Source organism: Pantherophis guttatus, chromosome 7, assembly GCF_059756535.1.
Source record: "Pantherophis guttatus breed Tessera chromosome 7, ASM5975653v1, whole genome shotgun sequence".
NCBI lineage: Eukaryota > Metazoa > Chordata > Lepidosauria > Squamata > Colubridae > Pantherophis > Pantherophis guttatus.
The window spans coordinates 21,783,223-21,809,265 of record NC_142069.1 but is presented as its reverse complement, the minus strand read 5'-3'; the positions used below and the strand labels follow the sequence as shown (position 1 = coordinate 21,809,265).

The 26,043-nt window shown below is 38.9% G+C and overlaps 1 protein-coding gene across 1 annotated transcript in view; it reads left to right on the top strand.

The window, feature by feature from the left end:
• The window catches only part of TMEM178B (transmembrane protein 178B), a 364,398-nt gene that overhangs the window by 45,766 nt on the left and 292,589 nt on the right, over positions 1 to 26,043 (top strand). Inside the window, exon 2 of the mRNA XM_034402907.3 lies at positions 24,861 to 24,974. Coding sequence (XP_034258798.1) covers positions 24,861 to 24,974 — 114 coding nt within the window. The remainder of the gene's footprint in view (positions 1 to 24,860; positions 24,975 to 26,043) is intronic.

Sequence of the window (26,043 nt, the reverse complement as noted above, 5' to 3'; positions counted from 1 at the left end):
CAGCCGAAGAGGTTGCAGAAAAAATGGTTTTAAAAGTTAAAAAAAAAGCCTCTGATGATCGTGTGGCTCAGCTGGGCATGGGGGGGGGCAGGGATTTTTGCTACTGGTTCTCCGAACCACCTGCCACCATCGCTACCGGGTTGGGTGATCTGGTCCGAACTGGAAGCATTTCACCCCTGCCGGATGCCCTTCCCGACGCCAATGTAGGGCTTTGTTCAGCAGATACATTCTCATTGTTCCCAGAGAGAGAAATATCTGCCTCTACCTACGATCGAACTCACAGCCTCCTGATTGTGAGGCAAGAGCTCCACCTCTTGGCCACCGCACCACTCTAATTGGCATGGGCCCCGGGTATTTGCAGGATCACCTCCAACCGGCCTCCCACCGCCCAGTGCGCTCACATAGGGCTGCCCTCCTCCGGGTCCCCTCGGCCAGACAGTGTTGGCTGGGGGTTCCCAGGATGAAGGCATTCTCTGTGGTCGCACCGACCCTCTGGAATGGGTTGCCCACCGGGCTCCGGACAGCCCCCAACCTCCGCACCTTCCACGCCGACCTAAAGACATGGCTCTTTCAGCAACTTCCCTGATCTACTGTGGATTTTAACTTGGGGATTTGGGGATTTTAAATTGGTTTTTAATATTATTTAATTTTTATCTATTGTTGGGTTGTTTTATTGTTGTGAGCCGCCCCGAGTCCTACGGGAGAAGGGCGGCATATAAATCTGACAAATAAATAAATAAATAAATAAATAAATAAATAAATAAATAAATAAATAAATAAATAAATAGTATATACAGTATGTATAGGTGGAATTATAAAGTGTACCTCCATTCTATTTCAGAGGAATAAGGCTATACTCAATTTGGAAAAAATGAGGATGTATCATGGCAAGACACAGTTGCTGCTGTTTTTCCCATTGAGGCTTGTTCCAAGCACAGTGTATGTGGAGAAATACACTTTCGCGTAGTTACTGGGCATGCTTTCAAGAACAGCATATGGAAATTATACACAAACAGCATCCATTGCTGCAATTAATGGACTTTTCTCTATATTCTAACAGCTGCACTTGGGAAACATATGGCTGACCTGGCAGAGAAATAGCATGCATATATATATACATATTTACCCCTTTGTAAATGGGTTAGCTTTATGGAAGAAGAACTTGTGATTTTGAAGGACACTAAAAGGGCTTAAGATCATCAGGGGCTGTCACCTTTTTGATGCTGGTCATGCTGCTGTACTTTGCATTAACATGCAAAAGTTCAGAGCTACAGCAATTTCTTTGTAATTTTATTGCAGGAGCAAGGAAACTGAATATGCAGATGTTGTTTAACATTGCACCCATCAGCCTCAGGCAATAGTGGGAGTCTAGCAATTGAAAACCATATGTTTTCCATTCTTGCAGCAGCATGAAATATGGGGAAACAGCCTTTTCATTTCCCAAATTAATATTTAGTGCCAGATTAACATATGCATGCACAATAGGAATGCATGGTTTTTTTTGGTTTTTTTTGCACATATGCAGATAGCATAAATATGACCATATATCCTTCTCCTGCCTGTCAAGACTTTTCTTCTCAAGTTCACTAATGAAAAGTCACCGTCTTCCAGATGATCATTAATTAACTGATGATGAACAAAGGATTGAGATAGGCTGATGTGGTAGGGCTTGTTGGATATTTATCCTACGGTTGGGTAGGTAATATATAGAAAAACTATATTTGTGACTTTAAATGATATAAGAAGAATGATTGGCTGTGCTATTATCAGGCAGCCATAAAAGTAGACAGGAAGCCCGGGAGCTCCTGCTCCTGCTATTTGATGATCTCCTGAAGAGGGACTGTGTGTGACTGAAGAGAACTGTAAGCAAACTATGTTTTGTGTTGGAGAGTGATTATTTGAAGACGTGTTATCATTGTTTTGAGAAACCAAGTTTGTTTTTTCACTAAGAGTAAAGAATGTTTTTTTTCACCGTTCAGAGTCTGTGAGTATCTGTGTGTTTAACCAGCAACGTATCTCTTTGCTGTCCGGTCCGTTGCCTACTATGCAGAGGGAAGTTTTACCCTCAACAGGGCTCCTGCGATACCCCCGAAGGATGTTTGCATAAACCCCAAATTAAACAATGTAAATTATAAAAAGGCTCGTAAGATTGCCAAATTTCTAAAGATATCAAAAGATAAAGATAAAGGTTCTCCTGCCTTAAATCTCATGAGTGTTCATCTGGAAGTGGCTATTTTGTATGGGATTTTAGGCAAGAATGCCTGGGATTTCATAAAACGATTGATTGATTTAATTTGATTTGATCTTGGTATTGTCTGACTCCAAACTGACCCTGAGTAGTTCCCAATATAAAGAAAATTATATGAAACACAACAAGAGTAAGAAAAATATTGAAAAGTGAGGTAGAAATCTAGATTATCAACATCAATCAGCTGCAGTAGCGCAGTGGTTAGAGTGCAGTATTGCAGGCTCCTTCTGCTGATCACCGGCTGCCAGCAGTTTGGCAGATCGAATCTCACTAGGCTCAAAGTTGACTCAGCCTTCCATCCTTCCGAGATGGGTAAAATGAGGACCCAGATTGTAGGTCCTCATTGTACCATTCAGTTCTGACTGAATGGTAGAAAATGGAAGGATTTTTATTCCTTGCAGTCTAGTCATTAGCTCTCTCTCTGAGAGGCATTGAGGTCACTTAAAGGTTTATTGGTGCCCTCAGGGTCACCCAAATAGTGCAAATTGGAACCTTCTTGGAACTGTTGAAAGGTATGTGTTCTAAACAGGAGATAGGTGGGGTCATATTCTCTCTGCCCATTGAGAGAGGGCTGTTCAATTTTAATTTAGATGGCCTCTTTGACCCTCTTTCAAACCAGCAGTCCTTTCTGTCCCGAATGTGGACCCTACTGTCTTAAAAAGAGTGCCCTTTGTCTTTCAAATGCAGATGGACTTCTGTATCTTGTCCTTGGGACCATCACCTTATGGGTTGCGTCCTTTCCCCTAACATAACAAATATTCCGCCATGCTTTGCTGTACAATAGCTTTGTTGTACAACATTTCCGATCTTGGAGTGAGTATTTTAGAACATGAATCGTTCTAGACATTTCATTTGTTTCTTTGGTTCTGATGGTAGGATATAGAATTCCTGACTGGCCACAAAATAAAAGCCCCTTTTGTTTGAGGAAGTCACTATTCATAATAGCAGATACAAAAAAGAAAATGGTGGGTGAAGGAGAAGGAAAGACTGATAGATCGCTGCTGCTTTCTACCATCTTAAAAATAGCACTGGCTGTTCCTAAGGCAAAACAATCAGTGAGATTGTTCCTGTTGATTCATATCTTTTGCTCATAAAACATTTCATTCCGCCTTCCGTTAGGGACATTAGTTCAGCAGTGTTGGCAGAGCTTGGAAAGAAGCTCATATGGATGGTGATTTACAACCTCTGTTCATTCAGTCAGTTTTATTTAAAAAGCAAAGTGCTGCAGATTCAGTTAACGTTATTTTTCTACTGATTGTTGCACAACCAGGGCTGGATTTATGAAAAGATGTCTGAGCCTGCCTGTATCTTTTACCTCACAGGTGAGCCTATCTGGTACAGGTTTGACCATTCACTGAAACTGGGAGCTCTGGTTACCTTAGATTGGTAAACAAAAAGAGAAAGTGCAACGGGGAAGCTATATACTGTCTGATTATTTATTGTTCAATTATATGGCACGACTGACTCATAACTCTGTTCATAGGAAGGTTGCAGATGAAAGTGATTACAGTGTCTGTTCTCCTACAGAAGCAGAGTTGCAAGAAGATATAGCACCGTGATGGCGAACCTATGGCATGCCTGCCTGAAATGGCACACGGAGCCATGTCGCCTGATACATGCGGCGTCACCTGTTCTTCTTCTGGGCTTCTGGCACGCATGCGCACATGACAATCAGCTGGCCTTTGTGCATGCAGTGATGCCAGAAATTGGAAGAGCTGGTCTTCATTTTCCAGCGTGAGCATGCGCGCCAGCCAGCTGATTGGCACGTGAGCATGTGTGGCAGTAACAGGAAGACTTGCTGGCTGGTGTGCATGCGTGTGCCGGAAACCAGAAGTACTTTATCCGGCATGCGCATGCCCTCTGGGTGGCTCCTCTTCCTGGTCACAGCCCTGACATGCATGAAGTGCTCCTTTTTGGCAGTCGGTGCCGAAAAGGTTCCCCATCACTGATATAGCATGTGACTTCCATATTGGCCAAAAGTCTTTAGAGATTCTCAGTCATCCTGGTCATGGTTGATCCTTTTTTCTCCTGAAAAAAGCATCTTTGGGATAATGATGACCTGGATGACAGAGAATCTCTACAGACTTTTAGCTATACAATTTGGGATGGACACCCTTTGAATGGTGTGGGCATAGGAATGGATTTCCAGAAGGGAAAAAATTGCAGACTATAGGAACCAGGAGAACTACTCAGGTGACCCTGAGGACACAGATAAACCTCCAAGTGCTTCAAGGACCTTCTAAAAGGATGCCAGTGACCAGCTGTCTGCAAGGAATATAAATCCTTCCATTCCCCACTATCCTGTCAGAGCTGAAGAAGCTTCTTGGATGAGAAGTGAAACATCTTCAGAAGAAAAAACAAGAAAGTCAGATTGCCTACTGGGAAAAAAGCACCTTTGAGACTTCCATATTGGCTGTATTGCGGATGCATAAAGATTCTGTTTGGAGACCACCTTCTCTTGTTTTACTAAGCATATGGTAGCTAGCATGAGAGATATAACCCTCCAGTTATAGCAGTATGCATGTCTGCCCCAATGAAGCTTGCATGCCATTAAAAATAAAAACAGATGAACATTCTCAGGATCTTGTGAAAACAAAGATATTCTATGCAGGAGAACATATTTAGCAATGTGAGAGATGATGATTGCGACCCCACAGATTTTTAGCACTGTGTATAAAATTAAGTGATATGATAAAATTTATTGAGCATTTAGCTATAATCCCAGTAAGATGGAAGTAATTTAATGGCACATTGTCCCTATGGCAGGTGAGTAAGGTTGTAATTCTCTTTTTGTTGGAATACCAAACGTGCTAGGAACTGTCCAGTGCTGAAATATCCGGATATCTTGATCATTTGCTTGTAATCTGCAACAAATTTCTTTCCTCACTGAACTGGAATTTCACAGTGCACACAGTTAAGATAGGAATTAAATAAAAAGGGGGATTATATATAATGTTGAGAAGAGTATGTAAGAAAAAAAGCTATTTGAGAATTAATTGCTTAGCGTGAATATTTTAGAATCAGTATAATATATTACAGTAGTATTATGACTTTGAAACTCTCAAAGTGTTGTACAACCTCTAAAGACTGTTGAACAGTTTCTAATGGTGTGCAGGCAGTGCATTTGGGTGAAAAAGGGTTTTGAAGGACACTTATTATATTGAAAATGCTCCCCATGATTGCTGCTGATTTTTTATCAGTTAATGAAAACCTCGTTTTAAAAAAAACCATATTTCCTCACTTTGAAATGGGCAAGGTCATTACATGATGGGCTGCAGTTGTGTATTGAGGCCAATTATTGGTGCTACTTATTGTGTGATTGACTGCTATAGAATAGAAATTCCCAAGAATATCAATAGCAATAAATCCAGAAGTCATAGTAGAAATAGCAGTAGCTGAATTGAATTGAATACCAGTAGTTGACGTAGGAAATGAGACATGGTTGTTGTCCAACCTCTGGACAACAATCATGTGTGATAGTTTGGACTTGCCTCAAATCATCCAGTAAGTTTTCTAGTCAAGTGGGGACTTTAGCCTGAACTTCCTAGTCCTGGTCTTTTGTTTTGACTAATACATTTCACTGACTTCTTTGAAATAAATAAATAAATATATATATATTAAATTGATGTTCCAGAGGCATGTTCATGATATGGAGATCTACAATTAAGAACAGGGAAAAAAACCCTACAATAGAAGAGAAGCTCAAGGTTGAATTGTGGAGTCCTTGGTGCTCTTTGACCTTGGTTGTTTGCTTGCAAATGCTTTATTATCTAAGTAGGTAAGATAATCAGTATTAGTGAGTGTGACATTTTCTCTCTGTTGATATATGCAGAAATTTGCCCTGCTCATGTTGGTTTGGTAGAGGTATGGTTTTCTCCTTGGTAGTTCCAGAAGATAATTTCCAAAGGTAGTTCTCCAAGATAGTTATAGAACTACTAAGGAGAAAACTACATATCCATTAGCACTTGCAGGGCAAGCCACTGTATGTAAACAGGGATTGAACCCCATACTCACTTGCACTGATTACCTTACATAATTGAATAATAAAATGTCTGCAGGAAAACAACCAAACTCAAAGAGCTCCAAGATTTCATAGGAAAAAAACTGAAGTATTTCCTTAGAAATATATATGGTAAGATGGAAAATAACTGATGGTCTTATGCTTGACTCATAAGCATCCATGACAAAGGAAATACAAAATGGACAAATGTTTTTCAGTTTCAATTACCAAATTCTTTCTCACACATTCTTCTATTCTAAAAATGCACCCATGTCCTTTAACTGTGTTCAAAGAAAAAAAAACTTCAATCCTCAAAAATCCAAACTTAATCAACAATAAATGAGGAAAATTATGGTTTATTATTATAGATTAAGTTTATATGCCACCTCTCTCACTGATAAGGCAACTCTGGGTATACAGAAGTTATCTAATTCTATAGAATGCACCCATTAATCTTAAGTAAAACAGCTACAATTTCAGCAATTTATGGAAGGCAACACTACTCAAGACTGGAGGCATCTTTGCTGGTTTGTAGCTGAGTGTCAAGGGATTGTTCTCCCCCTTTTTTTCCTATTCTGTTTGCTCACTCATTTGGACTGAAATAGCCATTAAGAACCTCTGGGGTTTTATAATGCTGAGTTTCTTCTTTTTAATTCTAATAAATTATGAAAAGCTGACCTGCTGCCTTGTGCTCTCTTCAAGCTTCTCCTGGGGAGATTGTTTCTTGCAGAATTCCCAGGCATGTTAATAAGGTTTGCACTAGGAATTTTTGGCAGATTACACACTTAGATCAAAAGAAAAAAAAAAATCAAATATGTTGCTAACCCACATATATATATTTGTTTCAGTCCCTTAATTGAGATGTTTGATTTAAGTTTTTTTTTAATCTTGTCTTTATTATTTTTAGAAATAACTCAAGGCAGTGAACATATCCCAGGGATGGCTAACCTTTTTGCCCTTGCATGCCGAAAGCCCGCACATGCGCACGACAGCGCACGTGCCCACACCCATAATACAATGCACGCACAACACCCCCCTGCGCATGTGCATGCCACTCCCCCACACAAGCTCCCCCCACCCTCGTGCATGCGTGTGTGACCCCCACGCACCCCATTTTGGGCCTAGCAGGCCTCCCTGAAACCTCCTGGGACTAAACAGCCTACGCTGTTACAGGTGTTATGTCTGCCTTGTATGCAGCTTTATTCCTCTCTAGCATTCATCTCCATTGTTCAGTGATGCATTTCCTGCCTCTCTAGGATTTATCTCTATCTGCTCCTGTGAGGCACTTCCTGTTCCTGTTGGATGTATATACAGCTCAGCTGGGGTGAGGGCTCGCGTGCCGGCAGAGAGGCCTATGTGTGCCACCTGTGGCACGCATGCCATAGGTTCGCCATCATGGACATACAGTATCCAATACTCAATTTCTATTGAGATTCTCAATCATCTTGGTTGTCCCAAAGGTGCTTTTTCAAGAGGCAGCTGGACTTTCTGGTTTTTCTTTGAAGACATTTCGCTTCTCATCCAAGAAACTTCTTCAACTCTTGAATGTAGAAGCTGAAGAAGCTTCTTGGATGAGAAATGAAACGTCTTCAAAGAAAAATCAGAATGTCCAGTTGCCTCTTGAAAAAGCACCTTTGGGACATACCCAATACTCCTTCTTCCTCCTATTTTCCCCACAACAACAAACCTCTGAGTTGGGCTGAGAGAGTGACTGGCTCAAAGTCAACCGGCTGGTCTTCATGGCTAAAGTGAGACTAGAATTCAGTCTCCTGGTTTCTAGCCAGGCGCCTTAACCACTAGACTAAGCTATTCCTATGCAATACTAAGTAACTGTGGAGCGTGAATGTATCATTTGTGCTTTTCTGATGCATAAGCGTAATAACGTCTTTATTAAACCAGCTGAATTTGCAAAAGTTAGGCTTTGCTTTGCACAAATCATGGGTGAAATCCAGCAGGTTCTAACAGGTTCTGGAGAACCAGTAGTGGAAATTTTGAGCAGTTCGGAGAACCGGTAGCGGAAATTTTGATTAGTTCAGAGATACCACCTCTGGCTGGCCCCAGAGTGGGGTGGGAATGGAGATTTTGCAGTATCCTTCCCCTGCCACACCCACCAAGCCATACCATGCCCACCAAGCCACGCCCACAGAACCCATAGTAAAAAAAATTGGATTTCACCACTGGCACAAACACTGGTAAAGTTACGAGTGCTAATAAAAGAACTACTGCAGATTCAGGAGTATCAATTCTTGCTCAAGTCGATGGAGAAGAATTTGATTTAAAAACTATTTCAGAAGAGATGTCAGTTTTAGAGAAATCATGTGTGACAATGTCATGAGTGGAGTCAGATGTTTTTGCTCATCTTTAGTGACCTGGTGTGTCTTTCATGGTGGAGCAATATCCATTCTCCTGAACTTCCTCAGCTTCCATTTAATCTCAAAGAAGAACATGAGGTCTTTTCCATGGTGGCAGGTCCACCACCAGTAAGAGAGAATATCACTGCTGAGAAATTGCTGGAAAAGAAATTTCTCTATTCGCAAATCTGAAAATGTTTGAAAGGCCCTTTGTGCTCAACTCTAAAAATAATAGTATACATTGCAAAAGTTTGTTCAAGCATCACGTTTGACAATGAATACAAATCTGTTGTGTGTTTACAATAATCACTCCTTCCTTTTTGAAGAAGGGGAAAAAAATCAGGGTTAGAAACCTTTGCGAGCCATCAGTGTGGGAAAAACACAATGAAAGAATGATCTTAGGGCTGATATGGATGCCAGAAAAAAACAGATTTTTCAGATTTTTCTATCAGCTTTGCCTTCATGTTCAGCCTTAATGTAACAGCTTTCAACATACATTAGATTCCAAAGGACCAAAACCCAAAATCAGAGAAGTTTGAATGATGTATTCTCCATGATTGTTTTCTTTGCTGTTGCTTTGTTACAGTTGTTTTCAGCTTTCTGTTGCTAAATTTTTGGGAGCTGGGAGGTAAAACTAATCCCTTTGTGGGTATGTTCTTTTCTTTTTAATGGATGCTTCTGAAGAATTTGATTATTTTCCTAAGTTGATACTTTCTCATCAGAATTTCCAACAGAAGTGCTGTGCGGCAGGGATTATCAGAGCTACACCTGCAATTCCTAGGGACTTCACATGACTCATTCACACATCATTCAATAAAATGGTTAACATTCTAAAATGCTTTCAAGTCCTTAGATAACTTCAAATAGACACATTGTACTCTCTTTGCAAATAAATTGTAGGATAAACCAGGGACACTGGATGGTGGTCAAATATGATTCTAAACTTCTCCGTGGCTTCTAAACTTCCTTCCAGACCTGGTTCCAGAATTTAGTGACTATGTTATAAATGACAGTGCTTTTGATATCCTTCAGTCATAAAATCCCAAATCTGTTCCCTCCCTTTTTGTTCTCAGTAATCTTTGTGGTCTCTCATGCTGTCTAGATTAAAAACAACAACAAAAAGAAAAAAAAAGAAAACACAAAAAAGCACATGATGTCTTCAGCAGAATTTGAACTGTTGAATGGTTGGATAACCATTTGTCTGAAGTAGTGTAGGGTTTCCTGTCTAAGCAAGGGGTTGGACTAGAAGACCTCCAAGGTCCCTTCCAACTCTGTTATTCTATTCTATTCTATTCTATTCTATTCTATTCTATTCTATTCTATTCTATTCTATTCTATTCTATTCTATTCTATTCTATTCTGTATGAAATGGAGGAGATGAATTTATTGTTTTAAAAAAAGCCAATTTGAGGGAGAATGTGAAAAGCAAAGCAGAAATGTTGACGAAGCATCATTTTGCAGTTGTTCCTGCACTCCACATTAATTTCATTGAATGGTTGCTAGCAAGATAATAATTACATTAGATTTAAACTATTATATGAAATGGTGATTAAGATAACTTAACTTACAATAAGGCTTAGTTATCGACTGATAAAGAACACTCCACCGTGGGAGGCTTAGTGTGCATCTGATATGGTACCCTGAAAAACATTTCTTGGTGTTTATATGAAATTTTAACTTATTTTAAAGGGTCTTTTTTTTCAGTAATAAAACAAATAAACAAATACGAATCTATTAAATTTGTCTAAATATTTCAGCTGTTCTGGAGAATTCTGAAATGTTCCATTCTTCGTTGAGACCAATCAGTTTCATTAATTGATGAGTAAGTTTATAAAATGGTTAAATAAATAAATGCTACAAAATTTCAGATATGATCTATGGTCAGTTGACATCCAGAACACCACAACCAGTTCCTAGCGTGCAACTAAACACACATCAGTGCAAAGTTCATATGTATCCCAGAGACATTTTTTTAAAAAAAATTGTTAGGTGATTGTATTTTGCTTTCTGAAGAATATGAATCTTGTGATTTGCCATAACCATTAAATCAGAAAGTTTGTTTGTTTTTGTTTACAAAATTTATAGGCTGCCCATCTTACCTCAAGGTAATTCTGGTCTGCTTCATAAGACATTTCAAAAATATACAATATACAGTAAAAATGTCCAATAACTTCAAAGATTTGCAGATTTCTGGTTTAGTGTGTTCTATGAATCAGGGTTATTATGATTTCATAGTCTCTTACTTACACTCCTGGTGAAACTAAATTGGCTAATTGTTAAGATAGCAAATTCAATTACATGGAGAAAATATATCAAGGTAGCTTGAGATGAATCTGGTTGTTGATCTGTACGAGATGACCAGGCTGAGCCCCAGGGAGGGGTCAAATGCATCATCAGTCTCAAGTCCCTTCACACCCATAAGAGATCTAAGTCCAACTCACCTTAAATTCCTTTGACTCTTATCTACCACCAATTTGTTTTGACCATTAATAGTTCACATTCTTGTAGAGAACTTAAGCTTGCAATAAATCTTTATAATCATTAGAACTGCCTCAATTTTGTGATTTCCCTGGTGCTTGACATAATCAAGGCAGCCAGATTCTTTAACCTTACTACTAATCTATCTATCTATCTATCTATCTATCTATCTATCTATCTATCTATCTGCCAAATAACATTCACTCATCATGAAATCTCCAGAACGGTAAAGCCTACAAACTTGAAATTTGGCATGTATGTTCCTCTTGGCTTGCTAAGAAAGGATTTTTCGAAATGACAATCAGATCATTAGTATTTCATATACAGTATTATATTCACATGGTCTGATACTAAGGAGTTAGACGTTCTACTCCCCCTCCCCACCTGAAAAGAACTCTGTTCCAACTGCCAGTTGCCTTATATTAACACGCTCTGATGCTACCCTTCACTAAACCGGACATGGGCGTGGCCAGCGTGTGACTCATCCAGCCTGCAGGATAGGACATTCTACTCCCCCTCCCCCTCTGTTCCAACTGCCAGTTGCCTTATTGTTACATGCTCTGATGCTACAGAGTTACACATTCTACATTAAGTTTCAGGCTTTAAGTGTCAATTTATCACGCCCAATCACATAGTTTCGTAATGAAGCAGGAGTGTCCAGCTAGTATATTATATTATAATGTAAGATGCTCAAAATTCCATAGTTCAAATCTGTTTTTGAACTAGCCACTTTTCCTTGTCCCCAGGATAGCCCTCGTCACAACATAAATAGAACAATGACCTGCTTTTGTAAACATCACTGTGCTAGGATTGTTGTGATAATTGATGGAACAGTTGGTCTATTATTGTGTCCCCATTTTTAATGCACTAGATAGACATAAGGCATAATATGTATTTTGTATCGAAGCTGTGTTAAGGAAATTGCTTGCATCACATTTTTTTGTAATAATTTTATTAAAGTTCTAATTACAGTGATAAAAGATAATAGAAGCTAAAAAAAAAGAAAGAAAATGGTGAAAGGAAGCAAGAAAAAGAAAAAAGAAAACAACAACCCTAAAAAATGATTTCCCACCCTCATTACAATGATAAACAATTTCACAATCTCTTCAGTTCCTCTTAATTAACAGCTATAAAGCTCCTCATCCCATAACTCATTTCTTAACTATAGGCAAGCATCTTCTCCTATCCAGGTGTCAGCAAAACATCCAAACAGACCCTTAAAATAGTAACATTAATTAACATATATAAAACTCAAAGTTCCACATCCCAGTTCTTAGTTTGAGCAAGTCCGTTCAGAATGCATAAAGTAGTTCCTATATCCTAGTGTGGACAAAAAACAACTAATGTTTAACATGTAAAAGGTCAATTTCTTCTTTAAAGAAAGTGAGCTCATAAATATCCCTTATTTTAAGTGGAAAGACAATTAGATAGAAAGCTAACTTAAATGATATTCCGATTAAAATATATAAAGTAATTATAGAAAAGGGGCTTAAACATCATATTAATTGTAAGCAAAGCCAACACAAGTTTTCTATTCCAAATGACAACAAATCCAAAGGGAACCACTTCAAATAAACCCATTCAAATAAACATTCCATATCTCAACTCTTAACTATAAGCAAAATCACTTTTAAAAGGCATAAAGTAATCCCAGTATCCTAGTATAAACAAAAGACTGGAATTTAACAAGACAAAGAGGAATAATTTTTCCTTTAAGGAGAACAAGCTCACAAAAGTTCATTATTTTAAGTAAAAATACAGTTTAATACAAAGTTAGTTTAAATACTCTCAGATTATACATAACTAGCCTTAAATACCATATTAAATTTACTTACTTACTTACTTACTTACTTATTTATTTATTTATTTATTTATTTATTTATTTATTTATTGCCCATCTGACCATAAGGTAACTGGGTGGCTTTCAGATACACACACACAAACTTAAATTAAAAGCAAGAATTAAAAATCAAGGAGACATGGGCAGGGCAGGGACAGTACAGGAGAGGTGGGATCTATTGTTACACAATCAAGCACCTTCATTGTACAGTTCCCCCATAGGGCCCTTATGAAAAGGATAGGAAGGTTGGCGCCAACCACACACCAGGGGGCAAGACATTCCAGAGGGCAGGAGCAGCAACAGAGAAGGCCTATAACATAAAAATCCAATATTCAAAATTTCCCCAAATCCCCAAATCAACCAAAAATAACATTATATCCCATTTTAGCCATGATCAAATATACCAACTTTGTATTCCTTCTTTTTTTTTCTTTTGACTTGACCACTGGTTTGAAGGTGGACTCCCCTCCAATGGTTTTGGAGAGTATAATCTCCCTGTGGTTATTAGTCTATTAAACCCTGATAGGGAAGCTTCATAACAGCCATGGGCTTGGCCCAGGTGATCTCAGCCTCATACACATAGGTGATCACATGTTAGGCCTTGTGTGTTTGGGACACTTGTTAAATAATATGAATATCACGGTATTAGCATTCTCCTTTTGTCACAATCAGACAAATTTCTGACTAGTTGATATGGATGCCTCCATTCCTTTCAGCCAGTATCTCCCAGATACCTCATGGATCCACTGAACTTCTGATGGGTCATTCAGGAATTTTCTGTCAATCTCTTGGGTGAAGCTGTCAAGGATTTGTTTTGCCACTGGCAAATCTGAATGAAATTGCCCAGTGGTAAAATCCAAATTTTTTTACTACCGGTTCTGTGGGCGTGGTTTGGCATGGTGTGGCTTGGTGGATGTGGCTTGGTGGGCATGGCAGGGGAAGGATACTGCAAAATCCCCATTCCTTCCCCACTCCTGGGAGAAGGATATTGCAAAATCTCCATTACCACCCCACTCTGGGGCCAGCCAGAAGTGGCATTTGCTGGTTCTCTGAACTGCTCAAAACGTCCGCTACCGGTTCTCCGAACTGCTCAAAATTTCCACTACCGGTTCTCCAGAACCTGTCAGAACCTGCTGGATTTCACACCTGAAATTGCCCCTAAGCAGCTTCTTTCCCTTGACTATCTTCTTGGTTGTCCAAGGACCTCCAGGAGATGAGGTGGTAGAAACAGGAGTATCGGTGGAGGACAATTAACAATGAATTTGACAGAGCAGGGTACACAACCATATCTGGCATATTCCTTGGTGATGAGAGGTGAAGTGTTACCTCTCTCATTGCATTGGTGAGATGTTGTTCAGTCTTATTCTGAGTAGTTAATCCCCTTTTGGGTAAGAATCAACCAGTAGAATTGCCCTTCTATATTTGCTGGCCATGAAGCAGTAGGTTTGACTTGGCTACTTAACCCAGTTAAGGGTGGTATGGAAGCATCCATGAGCCATTATACTAGGTTCTTAGAGGTTCGGGTATATAAAATAAATCAAATGTTTGGGTTTGGGAGTTCTCACAACACAACTGAATAAGTGGGTTTGCTTTAACCCTATGTAGGATCGATTTGTTAAAGGTTGATTTAACCCTCTGGAGGTTAATTGACTGTATAAAATTGACCTCTTTTTTTAGTGTTCTCAAAGCACATTAATTGCTTTGTTGACCCAGTTAATCAAGTTGCGGACACACAGATAGTGATCCTCTGTTGATCATTTAATTTCTTTCTCCAAACAAGCAGAAGAAAACCATTTAAACTTCATTGCCTGTAAAATAGTGAGATGAGGGAAGGGAATAAAAACCATTGCTTGTAAGTTTTCAGTGTCTTCTGTCTGATGAAGGTGATAATAGTCAGGTGAAACCAGGTCTTTAAGTTAGCCTTAATGGCGGCTTTTGCTTGTCAGTTCCTGTGGCTTTGTAAGAGAAATGTCATTTTCTAGTGGTAAATTTATTTATTATTTATTTATTTATCATTCATATTTCTATGCCGCCCACTCTCCGAGGACTCTGGGCGGCTTACACCAAAGACAGTATACTAAATAGCATATTGCCCCCAACAATCTGGGTCCTCATTTTACCACCTCGGAAGGATGGAAGGCTGAGTCAACCTTAAATAGCCACCCAGAGTTGCTTTCAGGGTGAGATAGATGGCATATAAATTAAACAGACAATGTATGTATGTATGTATGTATGTATGTATGTATCAGGGGTGAAATCCAGCAGGTTCTGACAGGTTCTGGAGAACTGGTAGTGAAAATTTTGAGCAGTTCGGAGAACCGGCAAATACCACTTCTGGCTGGCCCCAGAGTAGGTGGGAATGGAGATTTTGCAATATCCTTCCCCCAGGAGTGGGGAGGGAATGGGGATTTTGCAGTATCCTTCCCTGCCATGCCCACCAAGCCACGCCCACCAAGCCACACCACATCCACCAAGCCACACCCATAGAACCAGTAGTAAAAAAATTTGTATTTCACCATTGGTATGTATGCATGTATGTATGTATGTATGTATGTTTAGGTGCCTTCAAAGTCAGTATGTGATTGTATACATCTGAGGTACTTTTAATTGTAAGTCCCATGTGGAAATTCAGTTCTTAGAGGCATATTAAATTTTGCCATTATATTGTTTGATTGTTGGCTTAGCTCAGCCATTGTGGTTTGTAAAACTCAGATCATGGTTTTGATCTTTTGTGTATCCAGAAACAAAGAGGTTTTTCAATAAAACATGATTAAGGAAATGATAATTTAACTCCTTTATGGATTGAAATGGATACAGTAATGTAAATATTGTGGGGTTGTGTTTGGATAGGGCATGATATCACAGTTAGTCAAAATGCAAAAATTAATAGCTGGAAGCACAATGGTAAACTATAATCCCAAGTGTAAGGAAGAATCTTTCCTCTTCTTATAATTAGGATGTCTTGGGCTGCCCAACAGTATAAAAGTTTAACTTTCTGGATGATGCAGAAATAGGTTAGTCTAATTAGAGCTTTCAGTGCATAATGTGGAGGATAAGTGTTGGATTGAAATGGGAAACATTAAGTGTTGGGTGGAATTTGGTAGTGGTGATACCACCTCTGGAAGAGATGTATATTAGAGAAAGAAAACATGAACATTATATTAAAGCAAGAGCTGGCCATAATTTTTATGGCCCTCACTTAAGTTTAAAAGCCCTGTACAAAAAATAGTTCAGGAGTCAGAGAGAAATGTCCCTCCCTAGCAACCCAGGAAGGGACATTTGAATAGGGAGGGAGGAAGGAAGGAAGGAAGGAAGGAAGGAAGGAAGGCCTTGTCACAGTATTTTTCCCTCCCTTTGTGTGATTACTTGTATAAAGGGATGCAATACTAAAGTTTTTGTTAGTCGGTCTGTCTATCTAGAGCAGGAGTGTCAAATTCGCGGCCCGTGGGCCAGATGTGTCTTGCGCTGGCCACACCCATGCCTGGTTTAGCGAAGGGGGAAAAGTTGTGATACGTCACGCAACACCACCGTGATGACACAAGTTTGAGTATACTAAAGCGTGACACTTTCTCTGTTCAGGAAGAGGAGTAATTTATTTCTTTGGCCACAAAGCCTGGGAATTATGGATGTTAATCCAAAACATCTGGATGACATCAAGGTCTGAAGTTGCTGAGGGAGCAACTGCTAGGATTGGAGAGTGTGGGAGGAAGGGGCAGAATTTTCTATCTCCATAATAGGCAAACCACTAATTATCGTCAACTAAATCACATGTTTCGCATCAATGCACTAAATGGAACAAATTAATCATTTGGATCACATTGTCCTTTGGAATTTGTGATATGGTTCTTAGCTTTATCTGGGCATACAAAAAAGCTCATTTTAGGAAACAATACTATATGAGTATGCATTATAAAACTAAAATGCATCCAAAATGTTTTAGAAAATTTGTATCATTTAAACTCAAATGTTGTAATTTAAAAATGTAATAGAGATTATACTACTGATTTAGCAGTGTCTGCAGAAGCTGGGGGGAGGGCACATAGTCGGCAAGATGGTGGATGGAATGTTGTGATTGAAGCCATACCCCTTTTTGTACATGTATTGGGCACCATCACAACCATGTTCAAAAGAGGTGGATCTTACCTCTTAAGTTTCCTCCTGTTGAGTTTGACCTCTTCCCCAAGACCCTGCTGGAGTTACAAATAAACTTTTGCTAATTTCTTTCACAAGAGAAACAGCCAGGGAGTTGCAGAACAAGTTCAAATCTCGATGTATTGCTGATATTGTCACTGGCAATATGACTATGCCTTAAGGTGATTTGTATGCACAGAGAGTTTGTGGGGAAGGTAAGATGTTACCTTTTGTCTTGCAGTCTGATTTGCTGAATTTGAATAACAGATTTAAAACATTTTGCCAGTGAGATCTGGGTCTCAGCTATGTGTCTTGATGCTGAGTGATTCTAATTGATCCTTAAAGACAAACCTTATAAGCAGAGGTGGGCTTCAGCCGGTTCAGACCAGTTCAGGCGAACCTGTTGTTAAGATTCTGTGCAGTTCAGCGAATTGGCAAATCCCACCACTGGCTGGCCCCGCCCACCCCACCCTGCCCTATCTCACCTTGCCCACCTTGGTCGGTTGCTAGAATCACTCCTGCGCCCAGCTACTCTCTGGCTCCTTCACTCGCTTGCTTGCCCAGACCACGCGGCCCAGCTGATCTCCCTGCCTTGCCTGCTTGCCTGCCTTCATCACAGCCTAGCAGAGACTCTGTCTCTTTGTTCACTCTGAACTAGTTACTTGCTTGTCAGCATCACATGACTGGACCTGATTTTTTAAAAAAAACCCATTTTGAACAGTCATTAAAAGCAAATACTACAGTTGTAAAGCAAACACTGTGGTTAAGAGAACTTATTGTCCACAATCAGAGGTGGGTTTCAGCAGGTTCTGACCAGTTCTGGAGAACCAGTAGCGGAAATTTTGAGTAGTTCAGAGAACCGGTAGTAAAAATTCTGACTGGCCCCGGCTCCATCTATTCTCTGCCTCCCAAGTCCCAACTGATGGGGAGGAAATGGGGATTTTGCAGTATCCTTCCCCTGGAGTGGGGTGGGAATGGAGATTTTACAGTAACCTTCTTCTGCCATGCCCACCAAGCCATGCCACGCCCACAGAACCAGTAATAAATTTTTTTGAAACCCACCACTGTCCCCAATGGGCATTTTTTGCTGGAAGTAAATGCCAGGAACTGGCAAAAAAACCCATCACAAATCACAGTCAGATGACCACAGGATGCTGCATATAACCATAAAGTGCCCAAAATGCAATCATGTGACTGGGGGGGAGGACCAGCTATTGTAACTTCAAAACCAAGTTTTTTTGGGGGGGTTGTTGTAACTTTAACTAGTTAATAAGCAACTGGTTATAAGTCAAAGATTACCCTGTATTTGTAAAAAATTAAAGCAAGAAAAAGAAACCACAGTGGAATTAATTATTGACTATCAATAGATCCATCAAGGCACATGAAAAATAGTATATTGTATCCCAGGTTTTACATACTATATGCTGGTATAATTATTTTCACTTATATTGTATTGTAGTGGGGAGTTATGGAATGGAAAGAGAGCAGAGGAAAAACCACAGATTTTTATTTTTAAGAGAAGACTTTTCTTTTGGACTTTGAGATTCACAGAATTTTATAGTTATAAGTTAATTTGGAGATCATCTGGTTTTCCAACTTTGTGCTTTCCAGATGTGTTGTATTATATAGTAGCTCATGGACATTCCAGGCAATATGGTAAATAACTACCGGTATGCTGCTCTGAATCCCTGTGAGCTTTAATCCTAGCACATCTGGAGTATCTTTGGACTGGGAAAAGGCTATTTTAGTCCAAATATAGCACAGTGTAAGATCTACATCATAGGATGAAACAAAACTTTCCTGACAGATGGGCATTCAACCTCCATTTAACTAGTTCTAATGAAGGAGAATCTAACATTTTCTGATTTGTTCCACCATCTTCTGGCTCTTAATACGAGATCAATTCTTCTGACATATGACAAAAAACCATTTCCTGCAGTTTCTATCTGTTGGCTCATTTTTGCGATCAATATGTGTACATGTATAGTGCAAAAAACAGTGGGGCATCTTGGACTGCTGCCTCTTGAATGCTTAATCTTTTAAAGGGTTTCCTCATATTATCCAGTTATGACAGATGGTAAAACAGATTATCGTTGAGTCTCTTTGATTTTAAACAAAGAGTGAGCAGGATCTTGTTTGGTAAGGTAAAGAACTTACACGAGGATGAGGATAAATTCTTTCTACAATAATGCACGAGGCTATTCCTATCTTCTGTCTTTTACACAGAAGAAATCTGTCATTTGTGTTCTTTTCACTCTCTTCCCACATTTTAAGAGATGGTTAACTTTAAGTGTAATTCTGTTGGACGCGTGCTGGATTTGATTTAAATCAAGTTGATTTAAATCACAATTTAAATCATGATTTAAATCACTAGTAAAAAGGCTTGATTTAAATCAACTCGATTTAAATCATAATTTTTAAAGAGCAACTGTCATCTCTGCTACTCCTTTGACCCACTGTTGATTCACCGATAGTCCCAGTGTTGCAGAATATACAGCCTCATGCTACATAACTAAGCTCCATTTCATGCTGAATAAACTAAGTTATTTATATATATATATATCTTAAATAGAAAACTATCTTACGATAGATTTTTACCCCAAAAGTTTTTTATTAAAATAAATTCGATAAAAATCAAAAAAATCTGATTTAAATCAAAAAAATCCAATTTAAATAAAAAAAATCTGAATTTTTTGATTTTTTTAAAAAAACCATTGATTTTTATCTACCCTGGTTGGACGAATAAGTCATTAAATGCATAGAGAATAAACACATTAATGAAATGTACATCGCCATCTGTACTAGTCCTATCTATTTATCTCTTGACCCAACCTCCTTTCCAGACTGAGTCCAACATATTCCTCAAAGCCAAGTATAATTTTTGTCCCCCTAAAACTTGCACATCCTTGGCATGCAAGAGGTCAGCATGTTCTAGAGTGGGGTGGGGGAAAGAGAAACGATCATATCAGTGTTGCATTTTAAGTACAGTTCTTAGTTGTAAACTTTCATTCTGGATGTGCATTTGGTGCCCAGATGGTAAAGGCACAGAACAGAGCCCACCATGCTGTCAGGGCAGACGGGCGCCTATGTAAATATTGTGCTTTTCCCCCTATAATATTTGCCTTTCTCTAATCTAATTGCTGTCAAAGGCAGAATGTTAGGAGCATGCAAGGAAAGCAAACAATGAACACCTCTGGTAACTTGGGAAGTTGTGAACCCGCCTATGTAGTAGTAACTAGTAATTTAGTTGCAAAATGCTTGACTCATCCTCTGATATTTCTGGTGCATTCATGCCAACTGCTGTTTTAGGACCTAACAGTTTTCTAAAGCTCATTGGATAAAGAGAAACGGTGAAAAATAAAATCACAATGAATCAAATATCATATGCCAAGATCACTTACAGAATCATGTTCAGATAATTCAGGTGATGTACCTTGGTACCAGCGTACATTCATCAGATGTCATGTCTAACCTGATTTTAATAGATTCTTCAGTTTTAAAAGGAAAGCTGGCATGCTGTCAAACAAATCACCAGCTTTGATTGCACATCACCACCAAATTACTGAAATTAAGTTTAATTTATTTATTATTTATTTATTGGTTCGGTTTATATGCCACCCTTCTCCGGAGATGCAGGGCGGCTTACAATGTGTTAAGCAATAGCCTTTGTATATACCTGCTTAGTAGAGCTTTTGGCCCCCCCTAAGCGGTGTTCTTTTTTATACAAAGTCATCTTATTGCCCCCACAATCCAGGTCCTCATTTTACCTACCTCGGAAGGATGGAAGGCTGAGTCAACCTTGAGCCTGGTGAGATTTGAACTCGCAGTAATTGCAGGCAGCTGGCAGCTAAGTGCTACTTAACAGCATTTTAGTCTGCTGCACCATCAAGGCTCTTGGTGGTGCAGTTTAAGTTTAAATTATCATTATATTTGCTGAGGATGTTTTAATTCTGTATTTCTCATTGAACTGTGGATGTTTTAAGTTGTTAGTTTGTAAACCACTGGAACTCTTGGCACATTGAGCTGTATTCAAGAGCAATAAACAAGCAAATAAAAACATTTTGCCAAAAAAAAATTTGCCCTAGATCTCATATTGTCCCTATGGATATTCTTATCTAGGAAATAAAAATGATGGGTGACTATAATCCAGTGTTTGGTTTGAAAGTGTGCCCAGTTATTAGCTATTGTATCTGTGTTGCAGAATTACAGAGGATCATAAAATAGCAGTGAAGAGATACAGAAATACACTTTGCTGAGTTGCTAGTGGCTATTTGGATTTCTACAGTCCAAATATGGTAGGCCTACCAATTGTACTAGAGAGAGAAATGGGGAAAAGCATAGACTTCTGTAAAGCTTTTGATTCAGTGGTACACGACAAATTACTTCTAAAACTAAAATCCTATGGCATTTTTGGACTCCTACATATATGGATAGCTGCCTTCCTGTCAAACAGACAGTCAAAATAGGAAGCACTCTATCAAATCCTGGACATGTTAATAGTGGTGTTCCCCAAGGCAGTGTTTTAGGTCCAACACTCTTCATACTTTACATAAATGACCTTTGCGATCATATTAAAAGCAATTGCGTTCTTTTCACAGATGATGTAAAACTGTTCAACACCACCGACAATGCAACTACCCTTCAAAAAAACCTTGACTACGTGTCAGATTGGTCTAACAAGTGGCAACTTCAAATCTCAACCAACAAATGCTCTGTCTTGCACATTGGCAAAAAAAATCAAAACATAAAATACAAATTAGATGGACATGATCTTGTAGATGACCCTCACTCTGTCAAGGACCTTGGAGTACTCATTTCTAAAGATCTAAGTGCCAGAGCCCACTGTAACATCATTGCCAAAAAGGCATTAAGAGTTGTTAACCTAATCATGTGTAGCTTCTTCTCTGGTAATATTCTACTACTATAAAACATTTGCTAGACCAATTCTTGAATACAGCTCATTTGTCTGGAACCCGCACTGCATATCAGACATAAATACAATCGAGATATTTTACGAGAAGAGTCCTCCATTCCTCTACCCGCAATAAAATACCTTATGCCACCAGACTCCAAATTTTGGGCTTACACAACTTAGAACTACACCGACTTCAGTCTAACCTATGCATAGTACATAAAATTATCTGCCACAATGTCCTACCTGTCAATGACTACTTCAGCTTCAACCACAACAATACACGATCAAATAGATACAAACTCAAGGTAAACCACTCCAAACTTGATTGCAGAAAATATGACTTCAGTAACAGAGTGGTCAATGCCTGGAATGCACTACCTGACTGTGGTTTCTTCCCCAAACCCCCACAACTTTAACCTTAAACTGTCTACCGTTGACCTCACCCCATTCCTAAGAGGTCTGTAAGGGGCGTGCATAAGTGCACCAGCGTGCCTACCATCCCTGTCCTAATATTCCTTTTTACTTACTCTTTTCATGTATTCAAATTATGTTTATACTTTTACCTGTTATCTTATATATGCTTGACAAAATAAATAAATAAAATAAATAAAAATAAATTGTGATAATAAAAAGTATCTTGAAAATGGGGTTGGATTGAGGCTCAGGATAATTTGCTTTCTTGTAAAGGGATGTTTCTTAAGTTATATCTGGGCTGCAGAGGAACACTAGATGAAAGAACCAATGTTTTCATTACCCCTTTGTTGCCACCTCGTTAAATCATCCATGGTTTGGTAACCCAGATGTGGTGGTAATATTTCATGACTTGCAATGCCTGTTGTGGCAAAGATTTTGTCTAAACCCTACCCTGCCCCACATCACAGCTGTGGGAAGGATCTCATTGCCAGTTTCCAAATTCAGATTGTAGCTATTGACCTATGAATTCTCCAGTAATAATTTGCTTCTATACTACACTGGTAAGGTTGAAAGTATAATTCTTTAGTCAGTTGTGAGTCTTTTAGAGAAATTGCTGGCAGTCTAGAATATAGTTAGAGGAGAAAAAACAACAACAATGAGATCTGGTAACCAAATCTCAAATCCCAATAGGGAAAGCTAAAAATATGTTTACCCTGGATGGAAGAAGATTAAGAAGAAATAGCAATTGAATAGATTTCTGCTCCAGAAACAAGGACTAAAATTCCAGGAGCGAAAATTGGATGGAAGCAGTCTATAGCTAAAGGGGCGGTTTGGGAATAATTAGCAAAAACTACTGTTTCTTAGTCTCAGTCCTGTCTGTGCAACATGAGGAAATAATGAAAATCTATTTAGGGATGTAATCTGATTAGGTAGCATTTATTTATTAATCATAAGGATGATTTTGATTTGTTTATAAATGGATCTAGGAATTTGCTTTTTTTTAATTTACTTAATGATTCACTTCATTTGCCTGTGGTTAAAAATTATATTACTAAGGCAAGAAGCTCCTTTTTCATGACAGCAAAACGCTTCCGCCTAAGCCATATTTCTTATTTTGCCTCACGGTAGGGCTGTATCTGTCAAGCTTTATTCTACATTTATCTACCTTGTCCTTTCATTAGCATCAGGACCTTTGTGTGTGTTCAGTGGTTTGGGGAGCACCACATCTAGTCTGTTTAATAGATACACTTGTTAATACTAATGCTGGGCAGAAATTTCTCCATCAAAGGGGAAATTGGGTGGATGATGTCTCCACATTTCTCCAAAGGAAGGATAAATTCACAGAACTTTGTTAAGGGTGTGATGATGATAATGATGATCTATTCAGTCATTTCCATCTCTTGGCAATTCTATGAGTCAGGACTCTCCACATCTTCCAATCTTTGGGTGGATGATGTCTCTACATTTCTCCAAGGAAAGAATAAATTCACAGAACTTTGTTAAGGGTGTGATGATGATGATAATGATGATGTTATCTATTCAATCATTTCCAACTCTTGGTGATTCTATGGGCCAAGTCTCTCCACATCTTCCAATCTTTGGTAGATGATGTCTCCAAATTTCTCTAAGGAAAGAATAAATTCACAGAACTTTGTTAAGGGTGTGGTGATGATAATGATGATGATATCTATTCAGTCATTTCCATCTCTTGGCGATTCAATGGGTCAAGTCTCTCCACATCTTCCAATCTTTGGGTAGATGATGTCTCCACATTTCTCCAAGGAAAGAATAAATTCACAGAACTTTGTTAAGGGTGTGATGTTGTTGTTGATGATGATGGTGGTGGTGGTGTTATCTATTCAGTCATTTCCAACTCCTGGTGATTCTTTGGGCCAGGTCTCTCCATATCTTCCAATCTTGCACTACTTCTTTGAGTTTTTCTATGTCCTGGCTGGTGTAGCTTTGATGGTGTCCAGATGAAGGGTATATATTCCTTCTTAATGGTGATGGCAGTGTTGCCACTGAATGAGCCCAATGGGAGATATTCCCTTTTGATGTTGACTTGAGGAATGATCTTGTATGGAGGTTCTAGCAGGGCTATAGTGTACTTTTCTCTGAAGAACAGTATATCCTTCTAACTGGGATAGCCATCTTCATCCACTGAACTGCAGCTTTAGGAAGGGACACAGATAAAGCAGTAAGAAAGGAAGAGGGCATCCATCTCACCAGCCGAATCAACTGAAATCAACTCCGGCAATCAATGGAGTGACAGCTTGGGAATTTAATGAAAATATGAGGCTGTAAAAGACTGTGTAGTGAAAGACAGAATATTCAGATACATCTCTTGCCCATTTTATATCTAAGTAAACTGTTTACAACATCCGTAATGATGCTTCATACTGATCTGATGTAGCACTTCATTTAATAATACAGAATTATTGTGGCATCAGTCATGTTATGTTTCCCATTTCTTGTCTTTGCAGGAGCCATTGACCAATGTTCATACATCAAGTACCACTACTCCTCAGCAACCATTCCTAAGAATCTAACCTACAACATTACTAAGACCATCCGTCAAGATGAATGGCATGCTTTACGTAAGTTTCTCGCCTCTTTTCTTCTCCTCCCAGTATGGAATGTTGATTTCAAATTGTGCAGGTTGCAAAAATATGGGAAAAAACCCCTACATTTTCTATTACTCTGAATAGCTCTGCTGATTTTGTGCCTGTGCTGAAAACATTGCAACCAAGTATAACGATATGTCCAGTCCTGTTGAGTTACAAATGTCATGATGCACGATGACATGCCTACTTCTGGTTCTATCAAATTTTTAGCATGTTCACTGTTTTGTATGTGTGATGGTATGGTAAATTTTACAACCACACTCCTCTCTTAGTGCGTGAGAGGCAAACTTCAGAGTTAGCTATGCAACCTTCAATTTGCTGAAGTTGCCATGGGCAAATGCATTTTTAGCATGGAGACATGATCTTCTAAACAGTCTGATCTGTATATAGAGCACATGTGACTGGTCCTTTGATGTCTTGTTGCACAGCATAAATTATAAAGTTGTGTGGATTGAAGAAGTAGTTTCATCTTTCTTCCCTTTTTCTTTTTCTGATACATACCGGAGACAGTTTTCAATCAGAATTTGTACTTGGGTATGATTGCTCTTGTCTAGGCAGGTTGATAATTGACCTCAAGAGTCAGATCATCACCCTGATTTCTCTAGCTTGTTCTCATGAAGTTCTTTCTTCTTTCATCTGAAGCCTTGCCCCACACTCAAGCCAGCTTTTCCCTTCTTTTTGCCGTGGGCAGTGCACAGAAGGCTACCAGGACTCTGGCTGATTTTCACTATAAGCAGTGGACACTGAACAGTTTCTGAAGCAAGCATAATTGATAGGGAAACAGTTGCCTTGAGGCAGATGGCTGACACTGGACATGTGGGAAAACTTGGGTGGAGAAAAAAAAGAAAGAAAGAAAGGAAAATGGATATTTAGAGGCAAGATACCCATTGGCTCATGTCTCTATGGTGGCAAAGCTGTAATAATTCTTTCTCTCATTATTTCTGTGCATAATGGTGGATTTCTTTGGTCTTTAAACAGAAACTTTCAAAAGAGGGTAACTGATATGGTTCCTTAATTAAATTTGAATGATGTCAAGGAACAC